Source organism: Paralichthys olivaceus, chromosome 21 (assembly GCF_024713975.1).
Source record: "Paralichthys olivaceus isolate ysfri-2021 chromosome 21, ASM2471397v2, whole genome shotgun sequence".
NCBI classification, from domain to species: Eukaryota; Metazoa; Chordata; class Actinopteri; order Pleuronectiformes; family Paralichthyidae; genus Paralichthys; species Paralichthys olivaceus.
The window spans coordinates 6,640,367-6,665,211 of record NC_091113.1 but is presented as its reverse complement, the minus strand read 5'-3'; the positions used below and the strand labels follow the sequence as shown (position 1 = coordinate 6,665,211).

The 24,845-nt window shown below is 43.5% G+C and overlaps 1 protein-coding gene across 39 annotated transcripts in view; it reads left to right on the top strand.

Moving 5' to 3' along the window:
• tcf7l2 (transcription factor 7 like 2) overlaps positions 1-24,845 on the top strand; it is an 88,355-nt gene that overhangs the window by 33,890 nt on the left and 29,620 nt on the right. For 24 of the 39 annotated variants that reach the window (XR_011239653.1, XM_069516993.1, XM_069517001.1 and 21 more), the window contains exon 5: positions 4,234-4,293. The exons of the other annotated variants lie outside the window; for them this stretch is intronic. Coding sequence is in view for 23 of the 24 variants with exons in the window: in XM_069516993.1 (XP_069373094.1) it covers positions 4,234-4,293 (60 nt within the window). In the remaining variant the exon portion in view is untranslated. The remainder of the gene's footprint in view (positions 1-4,233; positions 4,294-24,845) is intronic. 39 annotated transcript variants of the gene reach the window in all.

Here is a 24,845-nt window from a genome sequence, read left to right as displayed (position 1 = left end):
CGAGATTAGCACTGACACTGATCAATATGAGGGAATATATTGTAATATTTGTGGTCATATTGCCCAGCCCTAGTGTGATCTGTTTGATAGAGTACACAGGCTGCTAAGATCAGAGGCATTGCAGCATCACTGCATAGGCACACAATTCGCTGTTAGCACAAGTGATGAAATTGAATGTGAAATGCAGCTTGTATTGTTGGCGCTCCTTCCATCCTGCTCCTGCATCCACCTCTGACTGAGAAGGAAGTGTGATTGAATGTTTCCCTGGTTTGCATCATACCGGCTGTCGTACATATAGAAAAGACAGATTACTCTGGACAGCATTGTGAATGCCAATGATAACCCCACACGGACTCCCACCGGTGTCACTCAATCACTCAAGCTTTTTTTTTTTTTTACTACAAGATGTCTGCCTGCGTGTTCCAGTACGTGATCCCCTTATCAATAAATTGGGCTGTAAACGGTGGTTTCTTTTGTTTACAAATGCGAAGAAACACTCAGGCACCTTGACCTCTCCCTGTCTGCAGCGCGAGCAGGCTGCATAGGTGGTGATAAGACGCCGTTGATTGGCCTGCTAGATAACGGCGATCTGGGCCCTGTGTGACCCTGACGCCGTTGAAACAACAATAGAAAGGCGGAGAGAGATAGATGTCTGCAGATACAGTCTGTTAGAAAGTTGTGGCCAAGGAGGAGAAGGACGGAGGAGAGGAGACAGACAGGGACTTAGATTCAGACAGACGGTCTGGCTGCAGGGCTCAGCCGAGGTGGAATACTAGAGGATCGGCCCGAGAAAAGAGGAAGTGACCTCGCACAGGCTGGTTTTTCTGAGGGCACGCTGAATGCCCCTGTTTATCATGCCCTCAAAGGGGGCCACGCTGGACCTTTTGAAGTTGCTGACCGCCCCGCAGGCAGCCTCGAAACCTGCCGCAGCTGAACTTTTATGCCATTGGTTGAAAGTTATTCAATATTTATCCACCTATTGATGTATATTTTTTTTGAGGGACAGACTCCCACAAACATTCGTATGCCTCACAAAGCTCCTGAGGGAAAGATCATAAACACTTGCATTTTATTGTGATGGTTTAATTTGACATGTTAGACTCGAGGAGCGTCTGCGGATACTTTGCAGCTGGTGGATGAATTTATGAAGTGATATGTGTGTTTTTTGACAGTAATTTAGACTGTGATTATTGCATTAACCCCATAGCATACCACACCCGATTGTTTTGTAAATCTACCACTTTATGTGCGATAGCATCAACAACTGTGCAGCAAAGGACTCAGCAGGAGTCCAGGCTCATGTTGGTAATGTCATGACATAATTTGGCTGAAAGGTATCTCATCTAATTTGATCAACCTTTTTTTTGTAATTTCATAAAAAGAACAGAAACTCCAGAATGAGATATAAAAGCAATTCATTTTTGCTGAATTTGCCATTCTGGGAACTGGGGCAGAAACATGCACATGTGAAGAGTCTGCACACACAAGTTACTTTACTGACATTCACGTAAATACACACGCACGCACACACACACACACACACACACAGCCTCAGAGTCTAGAGCCGAGCCCTGGCTGAACAATGTCTCCATTGTTTTGTAGGCTTTCGCTGGCAGCAGGGGACGGCTGGAGTGTTAACCATTTCCCAACTGTGCCTCACTGTGTTGTTACTGTGTGCGTGTGTGTCTGTGTGTGTGTGTCAGAGGTAGTGAAGCATGGGCTCAGGGATGAAGAGAGGGAGGGCACTTGCTCCAAGTGTATGGTAATTAGTGTGGAGGAAGTGATGGAATCTGGCCATTTTTACGGCCTGAAGACCTCCCACCTGAGCCTTTACAACTACTGAACATGCTGATTTTATTCCCATTCACTCTCACTTGTTCCTCTGAAGAATGTGCACTGGGAAGGGGCTGTGTGAACAGACAGATATGTTTTGATACAAAGTTAAAAAACAGAACATTTTTCAGCATTTTAGCCGAGCGTTCAGAAAAGACATGCCACAATAACTCTGTGGATCCCTACATGCGACTGCTACTCTAGGTCAGTGTTAGAAAAGACAGAGCCCGGATCACATTCACCCTCCTTGACTGCTTCTCTGTCCATTTTGGAGGAGCAGGGATAAAAGGGGCTTCCTGTGGTCTGAATGGGCTGTGCACCTGGGCTAGCCAAACAATTGCTCAGGACTGTGGGAGGCCTGGCCTCCTCAGCTGTTAATGAGCGACCCCATGGTCAGCAGGCACCACCCACACGCCGTCCATAGGCTTTAACTAGAGGGCTCTCTCTATCCTGCCGACCTTAAGCTGCTCATTCCCTCTGCATTTCAAGCCTTTTTTCCAAATAACCTCTCTCCCTTCTTTTTGTCGTCTTTCTGTGCATCCACCCCTCTGACACCTCTGCTGCCAGACGAAGCTCATATCTCACACATTTATTACTTTCCGATCGAGAGTTGCGAAGTGCTCTATGCGTTTAGGATTATGTAACATAACAGACAGTCCCTGTGTATCTTGATTTTGATTGTTATGGAATTCAAAATTTGCATACACCACGTTTTTATCTCTTTCGCCCGGCTCTCTTTGGCATGTGATCCAAACCTCAGATAGCGACAGTTAGCGACCGTCGTGCCTGTCAGCTGTCTCTCACAGTCCTCCCCAGACAAGACGTTTGTTCAAGAGGTCACACTTACATCATCCGCTCTGGCCAAAATCCGAGGCCGTCGAGACGTGGCGTCAGGCCCCGGGAACCGTGACAATGAAAATGAGAGCACCTCAGTCATTCTGTCTGTCTGGCAGTCTGGGCGGCCGCCCGATCCCACAGACAATCCACTCAGTGTTGGGTTAGTCTGCAACAATACCACAACAGAGTCTCCACACTCCTTTATGGACTTAACAGAATAACTTAACATTTTAAAGTTGAAGTACCTGGAGAAACACCAATCAGGCCAGTTAGGTTTAATGACGATTCTAATGGTGAGGGCCAAACGACCACAATTCAGAATGTCCATGTTTGCAAATTTTTTCGTCGAATGTGTATATTGAATTTGTGAAGAACGTTGTTAAGGAGCATTACAACATCTGATTGTAGGGGATGTGAATGGCAGCTTTTTGTATTGTCCCTCTGTCTTTCTGCGCGTGTGAATAGCTGGAGGGGCATTGTCGTCTTTTTTTTCCTTGCTGTGGTATTTGACCGATGCATAACCCCTGTGAACTTGAGCTACCCCAGGGAATGTGTGACTCTGTGTTGGACACGCACATTTAAAAGGATAATACATATTTGTATCTGTAAGTGTGTGTGTGTGTGTGTGTGTGGTGTGTCACCAATAACCACAGAGTTATGAACAGTTATCTCACGCGCCCCAGGTTCAAGCACAAGAACAAATAGAACCCAGTGATCTTAGTGCAGAGAAAGCGATCTGCACAGTAGCTTTTTACGCACTGGCGCCCTTCAGTAAACAAAAGGCCCTGTTACTTTTCTCTGCATGTTCTGAGACTTCTGCTACCGTGTCCTTTCTTCCTTAGGAAATCTATATCTCCCTCTACCTTCTTCCTTTCCTGTCCTCTGTCATGTCCAGGCATCTATCAAAGACATCAGATATATTTATTTATTCTATTAACCTCGTTTGCTAAAGAAACATTTTTAAACAGATGAGACGAGGCAGTTCTCAGTTTACAGTGTAGTGATATCAGAAATGACTGCTCTGGGGACCCGTAACCAGCAAACTTTCTTGCTTTTATTTAAAACCTATTTTACAACAGCTCTTTTTAAACACTTCAATCCAGAACAACATGACCCTGACACTCAGGTAATGTTGATTCCTTCTCTGTTGCTTGATCTCACTTCCTTGCTAGTGACAGTGGATCCCCAGAGCAGCTGATTGCTTCTCAACATCTGTGAAGGTGTGGGTGCTAAGGAGGTTAACTGTTCTACTAAAGCGAAATATTGTTCTAACAACCAGCCAGCCAGTACCAAAAGCCACGTTAACCAGTTCAGAGCTGGTGTTCTCCTATTCTCCCTGTGTAAAATTAGTAATAATGGGGCTGAACATGCACCTGAGGGAGAGCTGAGCCAGCAGAGATGAGGTGGTAGTTTAAATAACTAAAAAACCAGGGGATGCATTATTTCCTGAGAGAGCATGTTGCTTTGCATAGAATCTGGTTGGCTGGGATTGTGTGCAGATGTGTGAGAGATGGAGAGCTGATATAATTGTGTGACTTGGGAACGTCCATCTTTGCCTTTCAGGGGCCCTTCTGCTGGGAATTCCCCGGACAGTCAGATCTGAGCCTTCACCAATTTCATTTGGTGAGAGACCTTTGAATTCCAAAAATATCTTTATCTTATTTCTTTTGATTGATTCCACACACAAATTAACAACTGATAATTGATGATTTGAAACAAAGAAAATAATGAATGAAAAATAAAAACTAAATCCTGCTGTTGCTGATGATAATCATGCTGTGTTGTGCTTTCTGCTGATTCAGTGCTGCTGTTTTGATGCTGATGTGCTTTTTAATTTCTAAAATGACAATGCAGGTGATGGGATATTCGTGTCAGAGTGGTGTACCAAAGTGCTTAATGGAGTTTTTAAACGCTAAACAAAGATGGACCCCTTTCAGACCTGGTATTAACATCTGTCCTGACTGATCCGATCACAAGTGGGCTGCGCTAAGTTGAGGTCATGCTTGTCCTAAATGCGTCCTGGGATCCATTGACTCAAGTCCCTTTTCCACTGGTAAACAAATGCACTAACACCCGCTTACACATCTGGCTCATCCCTGGTCTGCAATGGGAATGGATACAATTGGCATTCACTCCCGGGTCAAATGATTTTGCAGTAGACACGGATTTTAATTGGCACCAGTTGGCAGCGATGGAAACATGACGCCCGGATGAACGTGCCAATTTGGCAAGACAGCGAGGTGAGAGAGCTTCTCAGTTTTCTGTGCATTTGTGACATCGAACATGACGCAGCGGGGGTAAAAAAACAAATCCCCTTTTTTAATCAGTTTGAAAAACCCATGTACACCTGCTAATTTTGGTTTGGAGGTATTGAACCCCATTCTTAGGTGACAGGACAGATGTGGCCGCAAATGTGTCCACTTGTGATCAGATCTCAGGATGGATGTCAATACAAGGTTTGAACTCGGCCATAGTCCAGAGTCATGTTGTTTTCTTGTTCAGCTTTCAACACAATCCTCCACTGCTGTTTTCCTTCTCTGTTCGTCCTTTTTCTTACGGGGTCTTGGCTTCTGCACAGTTCTGGTTTAATGGAAACATCCGTTTTTTAGTTTTTAGTGCCATTGTCTCAGAAATGTGGATGCACTTTGGTTTGGATAAGCTGACAATCCACCAGCAGGAGTTTGTGTTTCTTTACGCAGCTGGTTTGAGGAGTTCTCTTTATCCACAACATCTGGCTCTGAATATTAGAACAAAGAAATAGATGGAGCAATAACACGCACGGTTTATATCTCTTGGTAACACTTCATGTGCCCCCTTCTGATTCAGAATATAGTTACGATCCAGAAGCCCTGCAACTTCTTAATAAATCCCTTGGACGCTAGCTGTCATTTAAAGAAACTGGAAGGTAGAATGAGTCTTGATTTTAACCGCGGAGCTGATGCCATCAACAGGCCTTGTTTTGGTTTGCTTCAGTTCGGGCTCTGTGAAGCTAGAAAGAGGCTGGCTTCACGCAGCCCAGAGGGGAACTTATTAATCTCCTAGGTGGCGACTGTGGCTCTGTGGATTGCCTACTTGAATTGTTTGACTAATCAATTGCTTGTTGATTTTTCACTCTCTGCTGGGCCTTTGTTGTCGGTAAATAACTGGAGTCCTTCAAAAAGAAGAGAGAAGGGAAAAGAAGGAAGGTAAACCATACTTGATTGTGCAAACAGCTAATGATATGATGGTGGAATCTACTAGGTCTGGAAAAAAAAAGAATAACAAAAACATTCCTCTCCCCATGTTAACTTCTGCCTCCCTCCCTCCCCTCTCGTTCTTATACAAGGGCCTTTGCTAGAACTTGTTTGACGAGGACTGGAAGGATCATTGTTGGGTGTGCCTGTCTGTCTTTCTGTGTGTGTTTATGTGTGTGTGTGTCATACAAACACACCTTTGTCTACAATAGTACATATGTAGTGTCCTTGTACCTTAGGTGTGACCTGAGGTTTAGATGACAGGTAGTCAGAGCCAGGTCAGGTCAGGTTAAAGCTTTACATACAATGATTTGAATTAGAGCTGACTCACGGGCATGCACGCGGAGCGACGTGAACGCTGAGGAAAAGGATCAAAAAAATTTTACTCGGCAGGCTTTAGTGAGATGTGGCAATCATGATTTGATCATAGTTCACTTTGCACAAAGTACTAGGACAAAGGTTCAGAATCCTTATTGACAAATAATCAAATTTATGACAAATCGCTCCTGACAGGGAAGTTTCCCCCAGCCTAGCGAGCGACAACACGCTCAACAGTTCCCCACGCTACTGTATTAACACTGAAGGCTGTTTCGCTGAGAAACTTGTTTTGACAGAACTCCAGGTGTCTTATTGTTGGGGCTGGCATGGTTCAACAGATTTACCAATTAGCGCTGGGCCGAGGGCACGGGAAGGGTGGGGGGGTGGTTGTGGAGAAGAGGGGAGGGGAGGGAAGAAACTAAACCATGGAGTAGGGCAGTTGGTGGGATGGGGGGGGGGGTTGGCTAAAGTGAAGGAATGAGGTTTGAGTGAGAGGGGAAGGTGAGGGAGGGAGGCTGGAGTAAGGCGATCCGTGACCTCGTTTTTCTTTTTTCTTCTTCCCAGCAGCAGCGTGGAAGTTTGAGCCGAGCTACAAAGGGGAGGGGAACTTCGTAGCAAAAGGGGGCAGAAGTAAAAGGGGAAACGATATCAATACATGATAACTTTTTTTGTTTTACCTAGCTCATGTTTAGGATGACGAGGCATAGTTTTGATAATTTGTGGCGTTTTTTTTCCCCTTAGTGATAAACTTCTGACTCTGGATTCTGTTGTTATGCGTTGCTAACACACATCCGTCTGCGGGAGAGCTAATTTGTTTTTGCTGCAAGTCCCTTTTGGCTCGCTGTTCTCACTCTGGTACGAGGCAGAATTTGTGTGGGATTAAACACAATGTTATTGCTCGCACTAACCCTCTTTGTTTTTCCTCAGAAATATCTGCTCTTTCTTTTCCAGGAAGTTTGGAAGTGAACTTGTGAGAACAGGGTGAAGTGACTTAGTTAATATCCCAGGGGTGGCCTGCAGAATTTGGAGTACTCTTTTGAGTGTTATGACACTCACACATGTGCACACACGGTCATTGTTGAATGCATGTTCTGCAGACACGTGAACACCATGGAATCAATTTATTAAAAATAAAAAAAGTGGGTTTAAAATATTGAACTTGCAAGGTTGTACTTGCAATATTGTGCCTCTTTAAATCTGACAGCCTCGCTGAAGTAGAAGAAAGTTTTACTTTCTAGAGGAGCATGCCTTCTTTTCTGTGTATTTGAGCCAACAAATAAAAGTCGGGCTTTCTCTTTATGTAGGAAGCTGTCAGTTAACAACAACGACAACGAGAGTTAAAGTGAAGAAAGTAGCAGTGGAGAAGTTGGGGGATAACAGACCGTCTGATCTTCTTAGTGTTTAATATCAGGGACTTGAGCATAAGTAATGTTCACAACAGATAAACTGGTGACAGGGTTTTTCAAGACAGTAGATGCTTAATGCACCTTGCTAAACTGAGAGTAGCGGGGATGCTTCCTCTTGCACGAGTTTTGACTTAAAGTTGAAGTGAAGTTTTTGGTCCTGCCGTAATTAGTCTTTTAAGGACATGCACTGTACATGTGTCCTGGAACAGTCAGTCTTTAAGAATGTTTCTAAACACATTGTCACAATGCCGGACTGAATTCAGTTGCTCTGGGGAAGGTTTGACACTCGGATTCTTTGACACTTCATGCCTCTCCAGAATCCTGTTACAAAATATTGAAACACCCCTAGCCGTAATACTTACACCTACTACCACATCACCGTTTAAGAATTCAACGAGAGGGGTGAAAACCTAACCTCCTTTGGAGCAACAAATAATCAGTGTGTCATGGATGCACCAAACAAGTAATTGTTGCATCCTTCACTGTGAGCTCCAGATCACTATGTGGCCTCGGGTTTTGTGATGACTCGGTGTTGAGCGATCCCACAATTGCTGGAGTGACGTACAGTTTGTTCGAGCAGCTTGCGAATGAGAGTGATGGAGACAGCTTTTTGGAGAGCGAGGGAAGAAGGGGACTAGAGTAAGGAAAAATGGGGTGGAACACGAATCCCCCGCCAAATTCCCCAAAGAACAATTTACAGTTATGGATGAATACACTGTCACAGACAAATCTGCGCTCTGTAGATGTGTGTGTGCTGAGGAACGGTGGAATGCTGAGTGATTCCGGCGAGCACTTAAGCTGCCTTGAATTTTTTCTGTTCCCACCCACCCTATAACAGGAGAGGGGCTTTTCTTTTGGAGCTTGCTGGGGTAAACACGGGGTATCTGCTTTCTGAGTCATTCAGCATCGTCCTCCGTCACCTTCCTCATATATTTTAAACAGTGTTTTCAGGTTTGTTGGGCCAGCCCGAACGAGACTAACACCCCCCAATTTATTTGATTTTTTCCCTCTCGGCAGTTCCCATGAAGACCTATCTGAACTTTTCTTGGATTTGTTTGGCTCCGGTTTTGATGTGCGTGTTGTTGTTATTTTTTTTCTTCTTCTCAGTCTTCTAAGTCTTGTGTAGTCGACGGTGTCTGAGTGCCAGACCCTGCTTTTGTCTCGGCCCGGGGAAGGAATTTGATGTGAGATTTCGCAGTGAATTTCTTTGAGCATTTATTCCCTCCTCCTCTTTATTTATTCTATTTTTATTTGCTTTATTTCCTAATACTCCTGGAAGTTTTGGGACTCTTCTCTGAGGCAGGTGACTGTGGTGTGAATTGCTCTTGCATACCTGTGCAGGTGTGAACATGCTTCTGTATTTATTAATCATCCAGCCTTTAAAAAGAAAAAGAAAAAACTAGTGTAATTGAATGGCCTGATAAACCGTCGCTGGAGTTAGTCGGGTCATAGCAGGAGGGAGGTGTGATGGGGTGAAAAGAAGACCTGGATTCCAGGAGATTAAGAAGGATCATCATAGAAGAGGTTTTGGATGAAGGCAGACATAGGCTCAGTCTTCACGGCGTATGGGCTGTTTTTCATGGAAGAGGAGTATAAACTAATGTGTCAGACCACTTTTCCTCATCAGCGAGATGTGCCATAGATGCTCAGCACTGGCCAGACATCGCCTCAGAAAGATGCAGAGAATTGCATGCTGGGAAAAGAATAAACAAGCCTGTCACCGAAGTTGTGGAAGAATCCTTAGTGCAGCGCTACTGTCAAAAAGCAGCTTCCATTTCATACATTATTAACATTACCTAAACGCATTATTTGTGTATTTATTCATTCATTTGTCTTGTTAACATCCTCCTGGAGTAAGATAAACAGCGCGGCCAGACTGGCTGCGTGACAGTTGGGTGTGAGATTTGAATAAGAAGCCCGGCAGTGTGATTGGAGTGAGACAGGAGCGGATTCCATGGACACCAGACTTCCTCTCCAGACTCATTAAGGGACAGTAAGGCAATGATGTCGAATCGGCGCACACTTTACCGGCCTGCCTTTTTCTTTGAACAGCATCGCCCTCTTATCTGCAACATGCTCTGTTCCTCCATAACAAGACGCTCCCACTCCCATGCATGCACACGCTCTGTCTGTCTCTCTTCCTCGTGCACAGACATTCTGCCCACATACACACTCCTCACACTTATTTAGTTTGTGTAGACAGAAAACTCTTAAGTATGTGGCTTGTCCACAGAATTTTGGCAGCTTTTGTTGTATTTTCTCCTACGCTATCGAAAAAGCCTGGTGCTTGTTTTTTATTTTTGTTCTTTTTTTTCTGCACAGACATCACAAATGGATATTTTAATTGGAACTTTTGGCACTGTCTCCATCTTGTGTTGGAATGGCAGACAAGTGAGTGGCTGGCGAGGCCGGGGCCGGGCTGATTGGTGTGTAGTGAGGCATGCCTAAATCAACTGGCAGCATGAATAGCTTGCTTGATTCTCATTGGCGTTCACAAGATTCTTTCTTTGGGATAACCAAGAGGGGAGAGAGATTGTACCTCCAGCCTCCCTCGAGCATGAGCTCCCTTTTGTTTTTGTTGGTCCTGTTTATGCCAACTCATTTTTTGGTGTTTTCGTTATGTCAGAATGAAACCACTAACCCATGCTGTTGTAATCCAGCCATAGAATCAACACTCTACAACGTCAACTATTGGTTTTGAAACGTTAATGTGCTTATGAGAATGGAAATAATCACGTTAACATAATGAATTATCATTGCACCCTTGATTTATAATTTATTCATTTTACATTCTACTCAATCAAAGCAAATAAGCCTGTTGGGATTAGTGAAGAATAACAAAAGCAGATTGGAATCAGCCCCGAAGATAATTTAGAATATCTGCTTTTTGAAGTGACTTTTTGAAGTGTCTTCAGACGATGTGGCAGTCATGACTCTGTTAGGCACTATTGTGTTTGGATATCTTAAGCTGTTGCAAGGGGGGTTAAAAAATGACGTCATACAGGCTCACTGTTTGTGAACAACCCCGTTTAAGCCTCAGGACGAAAGCAAATGACTTGAACAAATGTTTAAATTTGATGTGGGAGAGGGAGGAACCTGCGAAATACTCCATATGATACATTTTTACTTTTTACTTAGGTTAATTAGCAAAGCTCCTCATTGCGCAATCATATAGATAGATTCTGCAAATCTGTTCAAATGTTTTCTTATTCAAAAGTCAAATGCCTTAAGTCTGTTAGTTCTTTCAGATGGAAAAAAAAATGGCAAGATGTTTGGGAGAGTAGGCCAATGTACTCATGACTCCAAGTGTTTCATAAGTGCACCACTAGATATGATATTCATGTATTCACCTTTTGGATTTTTGAGGAAATATCCACTTCCAGAATTCAAGGAATTGAAAGTGAGTTGATCACCGTCCTCAAATGACATGTTATACTTGACTGCTCTAGGGGAAGCTCACTTTGGCTCCACTGTTGCAACTAATGCAAACCACATGCTTGAGCTGCGCATCTGCATAAGTACACACCTGTTTAGACTGTGGACAATCTTTAACCTCAAACAGTAAATTCAGGCACAGTCCCGCCAGCGGCAGATCGTCGGCAGAGTTGGGTCAGGTTGGAGTCATCGTAATCCTCCTTGACATAATGGAGTCCTCGTGTTTGGCTGGGCCTGTGTACAAGGAGGAGGAGGAGGAAAGAATGGGAGGGAGATATTGTGTATGTGCAGGTGGTGGTTGTGTGATTATTGTACCCTGTGAATGCAAATACGTGTTTTTGTGTATGTGTGTGGTAGTGAGCTGGTAGTTAGTGCTGCGAAATTACCTGGCACTCTGCCACTGGGCGCCACTGGAGCAGAGACAGAAGTGGAGCTGTGTCTTACACAACGTACAAGTTTGTTCAGCTTGGGGTCTAGACGAGACATGGGAACTCTGGGAATGTCGGCAAGATCGTGGAAGATTTTTAAAAGACGTGCATATTCAAATGAATACGTCATATTTATTTGATATTAAAAAAAAGATTTGAAGTGTATGCACACACTCAGGTGAGCTTAAAACTCCTGGGGTCTCATACCTTTTGTAATAATTAGGAATAAAAATAGTAATTATGTTCAGGAATTAGGGGAAATATCTTTTGTTTGAAGTTATAATTGGATAATTAAAAATGTTGATTAGTTTTAGGTTGGCAAATTGTTGTAAGACATAAAGTAAATGTAGGGCTACCGGCCAAAAAGAAGTTGTGAAATGCTGCTAATGCTCGAGGGTAGAAAACTCTTAACTGACACGGAAACAGAGCCAGGCAATCAGAAGCCATGAGAAACCACAAGATGGATTCATACCATCGACATAGACTGGCATGTGACCCGTTATTGCTTCACCAGTCACTGGGGAATATAGTTTAATGCTGAGGTGCACCCCCACCTGTAAAGGCCAGCGTCCTGGGTGCACAGGCATGCGCGTGGCACACGAGCTGCATACTGCGGCTGTCGGCCTACCTCTCCCGCCATTTTAATTGTTATATCTCCTCAGTCTTGATATGTGCAAAAAGGGGAGGCCTCGACAGAACCTGGCACATCAAAGACTACCTCCCCTCGTCTTACAAGTTGCCTGTCTCTTTGGAGGAACCCGGGCTTCGCAGAGCCAGAAAAGGGGATTGGAGAGGCAGCATGGATTCCCGGCTGGAATGAGTTTGATGGGCTAATTGTAGCCCCCAGTGGACACAGCCACACATCACAGAGTTCCGGCAGAGCAGGGAGCTGAAGCTGCGAATGAGGAGCTGCGGTGGCTGGGAAAATACTCCTGTTAGTTCTTCCCTCCATCTCTGGATCTTTGCACATGGCTCTCTCTTGCCTTTTGATTTCACTATCCTGTCTCTCTGTTTCTCCACTGTTCCATCGTTCATCGTGCTGCACATGCACATGGCTTCTTTTCCTTAGCTCTGTAAAACAGCAACTCCCATGAGTAGTCCTGCCCATACTTGTGTTTTTTTTTTTTCACAAGCCTGTTTTCTTTCTTTTTTTTTTTTTTATGAGCCGGAGCTGTATGCCTTATCTGCCCACTTTGACATTCTCCATCGGAATTGACACTGTCTCCAGGCGATTGCACACATTAATGATGCAAGCACATCGGCAAGCCTTGACGAGACTTCGGTCTTCTGGCCGTGCAGGATCATCAGGCTGAACCAGGACACAAGGCAGACAAACACTCACATTCCTTCGTACCAACAACATTACTAAATGGTTCGACTGTAGTGGCGATCAAAATGACTCCTTAGCTTTGAACTGTTCTTTTTTTCCACATTTGCATAAAAAAAGAATCAATAGCTGAAACTTTGGAGCGCATGTATCAGTTTTTCCTCTCCACTTCCAGTTTGGCAGTTGTACATTATGCCACAAAAGTAAAACACACAGTAAAAAAAAAAAAAGAAAAAAGAAGGATATGACACCAGCAAGGAAGCAGCTCATGTTGGGTAGAGCCCTGGCTGGGAGAAAAATCAATGGGAGGGAACACTTCCATACACGGAAATGGCACAATGGGAGGGAGGGAGGGAGGGAGGGAGTAGTTATTTTATTTTTATTTTTTTACTGAAAAATTATGCATTTGTCTTACCCAGGGAGAGAAACGGCAAAGACGAGGAGAGAGAAAAACACTCTTCTGAACATCTTTTGAAAAAAAGCGAGTTCTTTGGTGAGGTTGAGTTGTGTGGTTAAGGTTTGTTTTATCCAACTGTGCGGAAGCGTGTGTAGCTGTCTTTCAGGTCTCTTTTTAGTTGAGGCGCAGAAAGACTACTCATGGCATGTTCAAGGGCACTCAGTGGACACGAATGCCCTGCAGGAGGCGGAATTATGAATACAACATGAGTAAACAGACACCTACATATACTATTAAAATAGTAAGCTCAGTACTTGGCAAGAGACCATTCTAAGTAGTAATTTGAGCTGGTCCGTAGCCGTTCAACCTTCCTCTTCTGAGGGTCATTGATAAAGACTTGTGAAAAATCGGCTCTAATTTGCCTGATAGTGGAATGATTTGCACATTGGTAGTAATGTATTCCCGTGTGCATTCCTCCAATACAACCCTTTTAGTATTCAGTTTAGTGATAAAGGATTTTTTTACACAACAGCTGTGAACAAAGAATACAATAGCACACAAACTCGAAACACAATTCCAAGCCTGAGCCTTGAATGGCATTCAGGCTTCACTGTGACTGAGCGTACCCATTCAGTGGGAGTATGCGGCGGTTGGAGAGATGGTATCAAGTTGCCTGCAGATGGAGGTCAGTGTGACTGGCACAGTTGGCACCTTGGCACAGTAGCAGCGTGCTGCAGCACTCAGCCCCGCAAAGGATGCGTCAATTGAAGGGAGGGGACTGGGGGAGCGAAGCGTTCTTCTCACTTCTCCTTTTTTTATTGTCTGTGCTTCCTGTTTTGAAAGCCATTAAGGAGCAAATTTCCTCACAGCGAGAGGGGAGATGAAAAGGCCCAGTCTTTTGAAACATGTCCAAGCACAAATGTGAAAAAGAGGGGGAATGATAGCTATCTGTAAACATCTCTGTCAAGGGGTCGACGGAAAAGGAATTGTGAGGGGGAAAATGATACATTCATTTGCGTTCTTTTTTTTCTTTTTTTTTTGATTTGATGATGAAAGAGATGCTGCAGTTTTTGTTCCAAGCCAGCTGTATTGCTCTATTCACAACCACACTAATATATCAGGGCTGGCTCACATAACTACACAGCTACCACCCCCTAACCCCCTTCCGAAAATGCTTTGTGACATCTGCATCCACACATGTCTGCATTCACTGTAGCCAGTGAGTATTTATAGACGACTTGGTTTTGCCATGCACTGACTCCTTCAGGTTCTCTGATCTCAAAACTGTACTTTAAGTTGCATTTACGTGGCAGCATAATCTCTATGTACTTGAACTTAGCACCTGACGTTAGCATCTAAACCTAACCTGCATGAAGACCTGATCAGGCCCTCGACCAACACTAGTCACGCCAGTTTTTTTATTTTGTCTGTCACAGCTGTCATTTCTGTTTTACATCCGTTTATTGTAGTTACACCAGTTTCCTCTCTGTGGTTCTTGCCCAGTTTCTCACGAGTAGCAGTAGCATGGTGCTGCAGACCCTCCTCCTCCCTCTCCTCTTCCTTCTCCCTCCTCTACCCCTCACTGCCCCCGAGCCTGGCCAGTCTGTGGCTCTTAATAAAACCGACAGGCTCTAATTGGGCTTAATTGCACCCTTCGGGCGTCGTCAAAAGGAGTGTTGCTAAACAAACTGCAGGGTCTGCGAGCAGGCCAGCCAGTGTATGGCTGCACATCGCGGGCGCTGAGTCTGCATGCATGTACGCAAATCTCCGTTGTACGTACAGCAAATACGTGAGTGTATAATAGCGCATTTGTAATGTGCATGAGTAAGCATTACATTTAATCATGTGGGTGTATCTGCAGTGAGGTTGGAGGGATGTAGGAAACCATTCATTCCTCACAGGGAGCCAACTCAACAAGAGCTCACAAGTCTGAGAATCTTATGCATTCACGCAGGCAGCATCACCCGACTGTGAACCTCTGTGCGCTCTCTGCCGCTAAACCGACACCGACTGTAAAACAGAATACGTCTCTGTCTTAGAGGAAGTGTCTACAACTCCATGTGTCAGAAAAGCCTTTTAAATCCCCACTATTATGAAAAGCCCCGACCAAACAAATCCCCACCTGCCTTCCAGCGGTATAAGCGAAAAGATGAAGCAGTGCTCCACATCCCAGTAGCACCACCTCCTGGTTAATGGACAGGGACGACCATGACACCGCGGCTCCCGTTCGAACGCGGTCTTATTCAGTGAGGTGGGGCAGACACTCACCACATGGGCCTTTGCTGGGTCACTGAGCACAATCGATGGAGAGCTGCAGACGCGATTGAGCCATTGAAATGGCAAAGCCTAACCTGTGTGTGTGTGTGTGTGTGTGTGTGTGTGTGTGTGTGTGTGTGTGTGTGTGTGTGTGTGTGTGTGTGTGTGAGAAACAATGGTGACCCCTAAAGCTGCGACCCGCAAGGAAAAAGGAGAGATAATCACACTGAGCTCAGCGCTGTGCTAAATTTCTCCTGGCCATTTGTTTCCCCCCCACTTCTACCCTTTGAGTTGTTTACTCATTACAGCCTTTCACAGCTTGTTAGTCATCCCGAAAAGTTCTGGAACTCTAGTTTGTTTTGAAGGCATACAGCTCGATGCGTAAAATGCCACAAACAGGATCATTCCTATTGTGTGCAGCGTGCGGCAGCGCGATGCCAGGAGAGACATGGGGGGAACGAGATATTCGCTGCGAGCTTAAAAGTCATGTAATGATGCAGTGGCTGAGCTGGAGGCCCCATAAAGACTGGAAGGGCCTCATTTCAGTGGCCTGCTGCTGCTCCAGTGCCTGACTCGCAGACTCTGTCAGGTCTTTTAGGAAAGGAGGCAGAGCACATAATTAAGATATACAGCCCAGGGTGGACTGAATATATAGACTGAAAGTATAGAGCAGCAGACCAGTCGGCCTCAATCACAGCCTGTGGTTAAGTGTTTGGCTGCAGACAGTGCCCAGACCTGTGCAAGAGTGTGTGTGTCTGTGTGTGCATCTCTCTCTCTCTCACTGTGTGTGTGTGTGTGTGTGTGTGTGTCAGCAGTCTGAGCAGCATGCTATAACAGGCTGGTGAGTTGAGCCATAGCCTCTCTGTGTGTCGGGGTCACGGTGAGCCAAATTGTTTGTGCGTGAATGTGAACACGTACACATAATCAATGTGGGTATTCTATGTTTGTGTGTGTCTGTGTGTTCAAGGAAGATGCAACTCCATTCTTTCCCCATCCCATCTCTCCGTATTCATCTCTGTCCTAATATATAATCCTGCTGTCTAGGGCAGTTGTGTGTATCTGAGGACACATCATCCTGCTCCATGACTTAACACCCAGTGTGTGTACACACACACACACACACACGCACACACCCTCTGCTGCTCACACCTCAGTTGTTTCAGTGCTTTGTCACACTCTAATGATAACTATCCATCAATGGCAGGGGCGTTGCTCTTGGAAATGAAGATGGATTGAATTAGCGCTGAGTGCGCTGGCCGTTGCATTGTGGTGGCAACCCGTAATTACACTGTCAGGACCATTGAACCCCACCCACCCCCTCAACGAGACACTGAACTTAACACATTTGCACCAGTGTTGATTACAAGGTCTTTTAGTCTGGGCAGATTCACATCATGTAGTTCCTAATGGCAAGTGAAAGGCCCGGTGATCTGTGGAGGATTAGCGTGGCGTGTATGCAGCGGTTCCTGAACATTAAATCAACAGCAGAGATCAAATTTGCAAACCCTGCTGGAAATGTACCCTTATTGTATAGCAAATATACAACGATAGCAAAAGCTTTGTAAAGAAAAAAATACATTGGAGCAATCATGTTTTCTAAACTAGCCTTTATACTACATTGTAAGCTTTTAAAGAGAGACGGGGACGAATCATCTGAACCACAGCGCTCAGCTGCTGATTTACATATAAACTAAAGGACTAGGCATACACAATTGTTTGATTCTATTTTTGGTTTTTCAACTCAGTTAAAAAAAACATGTAAATTAGGTTTAAGTAATTTATATTATGCTCCAGATGATTATGGATTTTGCAGATGGAAAAGGCTACAAATAGTAATTGTTTCCCTTTTAGATAAGTAAATATTTACAACTGTAATAAACCAGTTTTATTTTGTTATCATGATCAATTGGTGGAATTGATTATGGGAAACTTGAAGTTATAAAAGGATATGATGCAGTTCAATAAGGGACAAATCTTTCCTCTGAACAGAACTTTAACAAACCCTATCCAAAGTGAGGTGTCACAGAGTAATATGCAATATGTTCATTTTAAAAACAAACCTTTAGAAAGGGGTTTGTAATTAGTTCTCAGGTATCTTTAGGTAGCTTTGCTGTATTAAAAGGTATAAACAACAGGATATTCGTGAAGATTATGAATGGGATCTGACGTTACACATTTGGTCTTTGAAGAAAACAAAAAACACAGATAGCGTTTGCCGTGTGGGGCAGTGAAGGGAAGTAACACAAACAAGCAAACTCTCCTCCCCTCTCTCAACCAACACACATCTCCCCTGCTCTCTGTGGGAAATGAAAATTGGGCTGAAGTGTTTATTAAACACGTCCGTGGAAACTCCAGGAAATGGACTTAATTTTATATTGAGGCACATGACTTGGAGGATCTTAGCGAACCAATTAACCTCACCTCAGCTCATTAAAAACTCCTCTTTCATGGCCAGAAGCAACGACTCATCCGCTAACACGGGACATGAAAGGGCAAATTTGTCCATCCAAAACTCTTGAAAGTAATTGGAAAGGTAGATACGAAGGGCCAGTAATCTAGTGACACAGCCTAACTCGAGTGAAGTTAGAAAACAGAGGTGATTACTGAGAACAGGAGGACAGTCGGAGAGAAAGGATCCATCACGCAGATGACCTTGTAAAACTCCTGATCATATTATCAGCTCTGGAGGGGGAATAGTGAGCAGTACATCTTAGCCGTCAAGATTGAGACGATTTCACTCAAGGTCGCCACAGCTGGAAATACAGAAACATCTGCTTCACATGGTAGAGGTCAGTTCACTCTGTGTCTGCAGACAAGGAGAGTTCTGCAAATAATTTCAGGTCGCCTAAGAAAGTTTTTTTCTCGTCTTTCTTCTCAATTCTCCTTGTCTGGTTGCAACAGGGATTGTTGTGTTTTTCTCTTCTTTGTTTTTCCATTGTCCTTACCTTAATTTGAACCAAACTCAATTTCATCAATACGTTGAGAGGACTTTATTTTTTTTATTATAATGTGACCAAAGCAACCATTGTCAGTCTCATTGAAAGTCCATTTGCATCACCCAACAAGAACATTAATATTAGTCATAACTTTAGGATTGTGGCCCAGTAATTGCATGTGCACTGTTTTTTTTTTTCCTGCACATAAAAAACATATTTTCAGGCCTTTGTTGCAGCTATCTAATGGGTTAATGGCACTGAGAGGAACCATTCAGCTCTTTACCACGCCAGCATGCGTCTGCTCGCGTGTGTGCGTGCCTTGGCTCACACTGTGCACACTCATCAAGCCACATGCAAACAACCAATCTCTGTCATCTGCATCGAAATAATTACAGAGAGATAAACACACCATTTGACCATTTTCACAGAGATCTAATCTGAAGCCGGGCTGTGTAAGCGCATGAGGGAGATGATCAAATCCCTGCTTAATGGAACTGATCACTACTGTGTGTTCAAAATCCAGCCGACAGCAGCATCTCTTCTCTGCACTTAGCACTCCTGGTTTCTCCTTTATGTCTTTCCTATTTAAAACAAACTTACTTCTAGTATTAATGTAGATTTTGCCCTTTTTTCTTGGCTGTATATACAATGATATCAAGTGTGTGAAATAAAAGTGCTTTTTGTCTTGAGATCAGGATGCCGATGAACTCGGAGTGTATTGGTTACAGGCCTATTGCTCGGCGCGTTTCAATCTCCTTTTAGCTAGAAGGCAAACGACATTCGAAATCTGATTAGCCCCCATTATAAAGAGTGATATTTTCATCCCGCCGATTCTCGGCACTGCGTCAGAGCATTTGGTCGCTTTAATGCCGGGAAAAGCCTGCTCTTTTGACAGATAGTAGATATTCCCAACATCACTTGTTTGGACATTTCTGTCCTTTGTGACATGGAAGAAAAGACGGGCAAGAAAATAAAAAGCAACTAAATAATGTCAAAAGATCAGAAATCAATGGGCCGGAGGAACGTGATCCACACGGCTCCGTGTGCGACCGCTCAACCCCCCCATCCCGCATTACGAGTGTCTTTCCACAGCCACTAAAGTTGCTTTTGTTCACCCCCTCGGAGATGTAACTCAAGCATGAGGAAGCCGTCTGACAATGTTTGGATATCGGCAAAAAATAGCTTTTTACTTAAAGGTTACCGGCCGAGGTTTATTGAGTTACACGTTCATCATCAGTGATGGGAGGCAGAAGAGTTGAGCCATGAGAGAGCTTCGTTAATGTGTAGGTTTATATTTCACATTTTGATGTAACTGTGATGTGGAGCAGCAGGAAATGATCAATGAGGCTGTGGATAAAATGGTAGTTTTAAGATGGAAGTCTTTTGGCAGATTTTAAAAAAAATCTGATCTATGCAATAAAAAGCAAATAAAACTACATTAAAATAAGTAAAATTATCAAGGGTACTCATTGTAAATTGTTATTATAACATTTTAATTATTTTAGATGATGCACTGCTAAATGTGTTGATATAGAGAGATTGTTTGCAATAAATAGAGTAGATAGAAAACCTGAAAAAATGTCTTTAAAATAATAAAACAAAATATTTATTTTATTTACATAGACAATTATAATTCTGACAATATTGGTGCAACACAAAAAGCTAATAACTTAATAACGTCTGAAAATTAAATGATTAATCATCATTTGAAGATTGATAAATAAATTAATATATCTGGTAATGGCTCCCCTCGTTGGGTAAAAATAGACACTGCATTTATTATCATCCACTACTTTAGTTAAAACCGTAGGTTACTGGCAGGGTCCGCTATCACCTCCTTTTCTTCCCGAAGAAACATTGGACTCCTTTTAAAATAATTTTTACGGGTTACACCAGAGGTTACAGCATACGGTTTCAACTTCTGTGGGAGTTGTGATCTGTTCAAATAACTAAAAGAAAATTCAGCACCACAACACTTTGTGTCACCAACTGAGGCTGAGAGATAGACACAGGATTAAAAAAAAAGAAAGAGGGGGAAAAAAACAATTTCTGGACATTTCTAGGAGATAAATTTAATTTCTTTGCTATTTGGAGGTCTTCTTTGAAAATGCAATTGTAATGAACACATTCAAAACTGGAGAATAGATTTACCCTCAGCTTCAAATAAGTCGGCGTTATCGGACTCTGTCATTCGCTCCTTCCCATTTTCGAGCTGCTAATTGATGTTTTTGATGTCAGCGAGAAAATTGAAGAAAATGTCATGTGTGAACCGGCGCGGAAGTTAATAAGATTGACTTCGTTGACTGAATTCACAATGAGCGACGGAGAGGCGTGTAATGGGGACTGCTGCGAATTCGCCCGTCCATCTGCCGAGGGATGAAATCGACACCTAGCGCGAATGGGCCCGTAGAGGTCGATATGGAGGGATGGAGCATTTCGGTTGCCCCCTCCACCTAAATAAAAAAAATCTTGAATTTTTTTTCCCTCCTCCATTCTTCGCAGTTGGGTTTTGATTTTGTTTTCCCACTGATTGGAGTGCATAAGCAGCTGTTTTTCCAGAGGGCTCCTGCCCCGACCCGGGCCCAGCTTTTCTGTGGAGTCGTCTCCCAGGGCTGCCTCCTTCCTCGCTCCAAACAATACTCGTTCTTAATGCTGTTTTGAGTCTGAAAAGCCAGAGAGCTTTATAAAGGTTAGATTAAGATGTGGCTTAAAGATGCACCAATATCAGTTAGGGTCATTGCATATGCTTGGCCAATGTGTAACAGAGCCTGAACTTAAATCCCCTTAAATAAAAGGATAGAAGCACCACCGGGGTCGCTCCATCTTGAGCCATTTATCGAATGCTGGCTGAAAGCCAAACGTAGCCGCTTTAATTCTCGTGTTCTTTCTGGTAAAGTAAATTTGATCAAATAATTAAATTATCAGTCGGAATTAGCAATTTAAAGAAATAAAAATTAAAGTATAATTTTAAAAAAGTGTTTATTTGTTGATTCACATTAGCGCTAGGTGTTTTGGGTTTTTGCGATTTTAATTGGGGCGCGGATTAGTTGAGTTTGGTTCAGTGCTTCTGATTATTTTTTCCCGGCCTAAAGGGTACTGAGCTAAACCCCTAATACGGCCAGTACCCCTAAGCGCTCTTCTTTTTGAAGACACCAAACAAAACAAAAAAAAAGTGGCCTCAGCTAGCGTTCGGCCCTCCGAGGATCGTGGATAAGGGACATTATTCTCAGAATAGGCAATTAATTCCGCTGGCAACGATCGGTTAGAGCTTCTTCCCCCACCGCCCCTCCAAATGCCCTCCTCTCCACCCTCCACTCGCCATTTGAAATGCTAACACAATGAAATATTTTTCTATTGGTCCGTGTCCCTCGGCTAAGCCACCGCCGCGGGCAAAGAATTTCATCGACTGATGAGACCACAGGCATGCTCGATAAAAAGGTTAACTGTACGTGACACGCACTCCAAGTAGTCCGCGCTACCTTGAACTCTCAAGTTCTGTAACTTTTATTTGACTTTTTATTGTTAGCGAGGCTCGGCTTGTTTGGCTGCCGTAGCTAAAAAAAACGAAGCCATTTTTTTTTTTTGCAGTATCGCCGAAAAATGAGGATAGCATGACAGTTTTTTTTCATAAAGCAATTTCCTCGTTTTTGATTGTGCTTTTTCTGCGATGGCATTTTGCAGATGAGTTTCCATTGTCGCTGATTATTTGACAGCTTTTTTTCATAAAAAGAAAATGGGCTATAATCAAATGCAATGCCTTTTAGATGATAACTCAGGACAGTTTTAGCCGTGTAATGTTCTGTTTCATACAGTGTGACAGGAATTAATTTGTGGTACGGTGAAAATATTCCTCATGAAGACAATGAAATTGATTGAAAAAGAATAAATAAAGCCAGGATTTTATATTTGTGCTGAATTAATATGATTACTATTATTATTCCACACCTATATATAGGCTTTATCGTTCTTTTACACTTTCCCTCTTTACAACAGTTTACATTTGTATCTATTGTGTTGGGTTTTATAATAGCTTGGCTCTGCTGTGTGAGAATAAAGAAGAATCCAGGATGGCACATTTCTTCCACCTTCAGGGATAGGCAAGGTAGACTGCCAGAGAGTGGGAGGAGGATTCCAGGCTGTTTTCAAATTGTTAGTAAAAGATATATGGGCACAGAATAGGTATGGCTGCTGCAGTACCCCCAACCCCATCTTTCATGCACACAAACACACAAACACACGTGCACACACACACACACACACACACACACACACACACACACACACACACACACACACACACACACACACATACACACAGTGCTGTGCGAGGACTGAGGCAGGTGGCTCCCCATGGCTGCAGCTTCATGACAACATGCCATTAGAAATAGCAGGCCTGTTGATCAATCCTGCCGACATGACAGCTTCGCCGCGAGGCCTGGCTCTTTGAGTGCCGACGCCGCGGCAGCTCCCTCTCCCGTTTCTCCCCACTAATTGGTGAAGGTTTCTCTTATATATGCTCGTGGCACAGGGCTTTTTTTCCTCTCCCCTCCACCTCCTCCTCCTCCTTTTCTTCTTTTTCTCCCTCTCCCTCTTTTTACTTTTTTAGTTTCAGCTTCTCTTTACCCCAATCCACCCCCCCACCCATGCCACCCATTTTTATCTTTTTCTCACCAATCTCTCTTTCTCCCTCGCTCCCTCCCCCCTGTATATCTATATGTATATACATATATATATAAAATGTAATTTTTTGTTTTTCATTTTAACATTGTCACACTGGAAGCGATAACTTTGGGTGAGATATTGCAAGTGGGTAGAGTAAAGGGATGTGTGTGTGTGTGTGTGCCGCGGGCGCTGTTCGTTCTGTATTTTTTTGTGGGACTATTGGAGGTGAGATTTGACATTGACTCTAGGCAATGTGCATCAGCACCAGATACACAATGGGGGATCGTTCAGAAAAAAAAAATCTTTGTCAGGTGAAATGAAGGAGAAACTAGGCCTTTGATACCGCTGCATTTTTAATTGCATGGTTTATTTTGATAATTTAGGCAATACTGCTAAAAATACCTCATCCATAATTAAGTGTCATTTACGTTGAAACTCATTTATTTATTTTTATTTGTTGCTTTTCACAGACAGCTGTGTAGCAGAATCCGTATTTGTGTTTATTTGATTTATCACGTAATCCCTTTCTTTCTCATCAAACAGAATTAAGTTGCAGAATGTCAAAACAATTGTCAGGAAATGGCTGCGCATTGCCTGCTGACTTGTCACGGCACACAAGGCTGCGTTCTAATTCCGCCAGCGTTTCGCCGGCGCATCACTCTTAAACACCACCCACTCTGAATCTCTTCCAACTAAGTAAATGAGGGGGGAGATAAGCACACATTAAATGTTTAACTGTCTCGCATTTGTCATCTGTTTTACCCCTCTTAATTAAACAGACACAGCTTAGCCCCGGCACTCCAAGTGCAGACACACAAACATACACACACACACACACCCTGCCTGTGAGCACTGGAGCCTGAGCGCAAACCCTGTGTCCTGCCGATGATTAATTTAGTCGTTAATATTTATTTTGCTCCGTCCCGCAAAGTTAGCAGCTCAGTGGTGGGTGAACCGGAGATTGTGTTTCTCAGTTTGTCATGTTGCAAAATTAGCAGGGGAAAAAAATGGTCTTATTTTTTTCTTTCTTTCTTTTTTTTCCTCAATATCTTTTTTCCATTTTTCTTTTTATGGTTTTAGTCAGAAGACAGGAGAAGTATTCTGTGGGCTGTCGGTGATTTGTGTCTGCTTCAGTATATTATAGTGATGCGGTGCATGTTGAAAACATTAACTACTACCTCCACCCAGTGGCACAAAATGAAAAAAAGGCAGGTGTGATTGGCAGCACACAGCATTTAATGTAGTGGGAAGACTTGCCGTGAGCGAAGAGGGGGATGTATTCACCACACAATAGTACCGCTATCTCCCTCTCTGCATTTTCTCTCTCATCGCCGACCTTATTACATGCCGTATTTGGCATGAAGAATCCCCTTCTTATCAGCACTGAATTTTATTGCCAATACGTGTACATGGTCGCCTTATTCTAGTAGTTGTTTTGACATCATATTGCATTTTCTGTGTGTGTGTGTGTGTGTGTGTGTTGGTTTATTTCTTTTCCTGTGTGAATCAGAAGGGAGATCTGTCTGCACCACTGTACACTACTGTGCTCTCAACTTGCTGACTGTTCTGTAAAATATATTGTGATTGAACAATGCGCGGCACCGGTGCTTTGCCGGTTCTCGGGGCGTCAGCAGACATGGGAAGCGAAAAAAGGGAGAGACGGAGCCCGGGCCTGGGGTGAGTGGGAGAAGAGAGGAGAGTAGAATTGGGGGGTTCCTCTGAAGCCCCCTCTCCAGATCCGAGGAACGGAGCGGGGATCAAAGTGGCTTGTTTTATG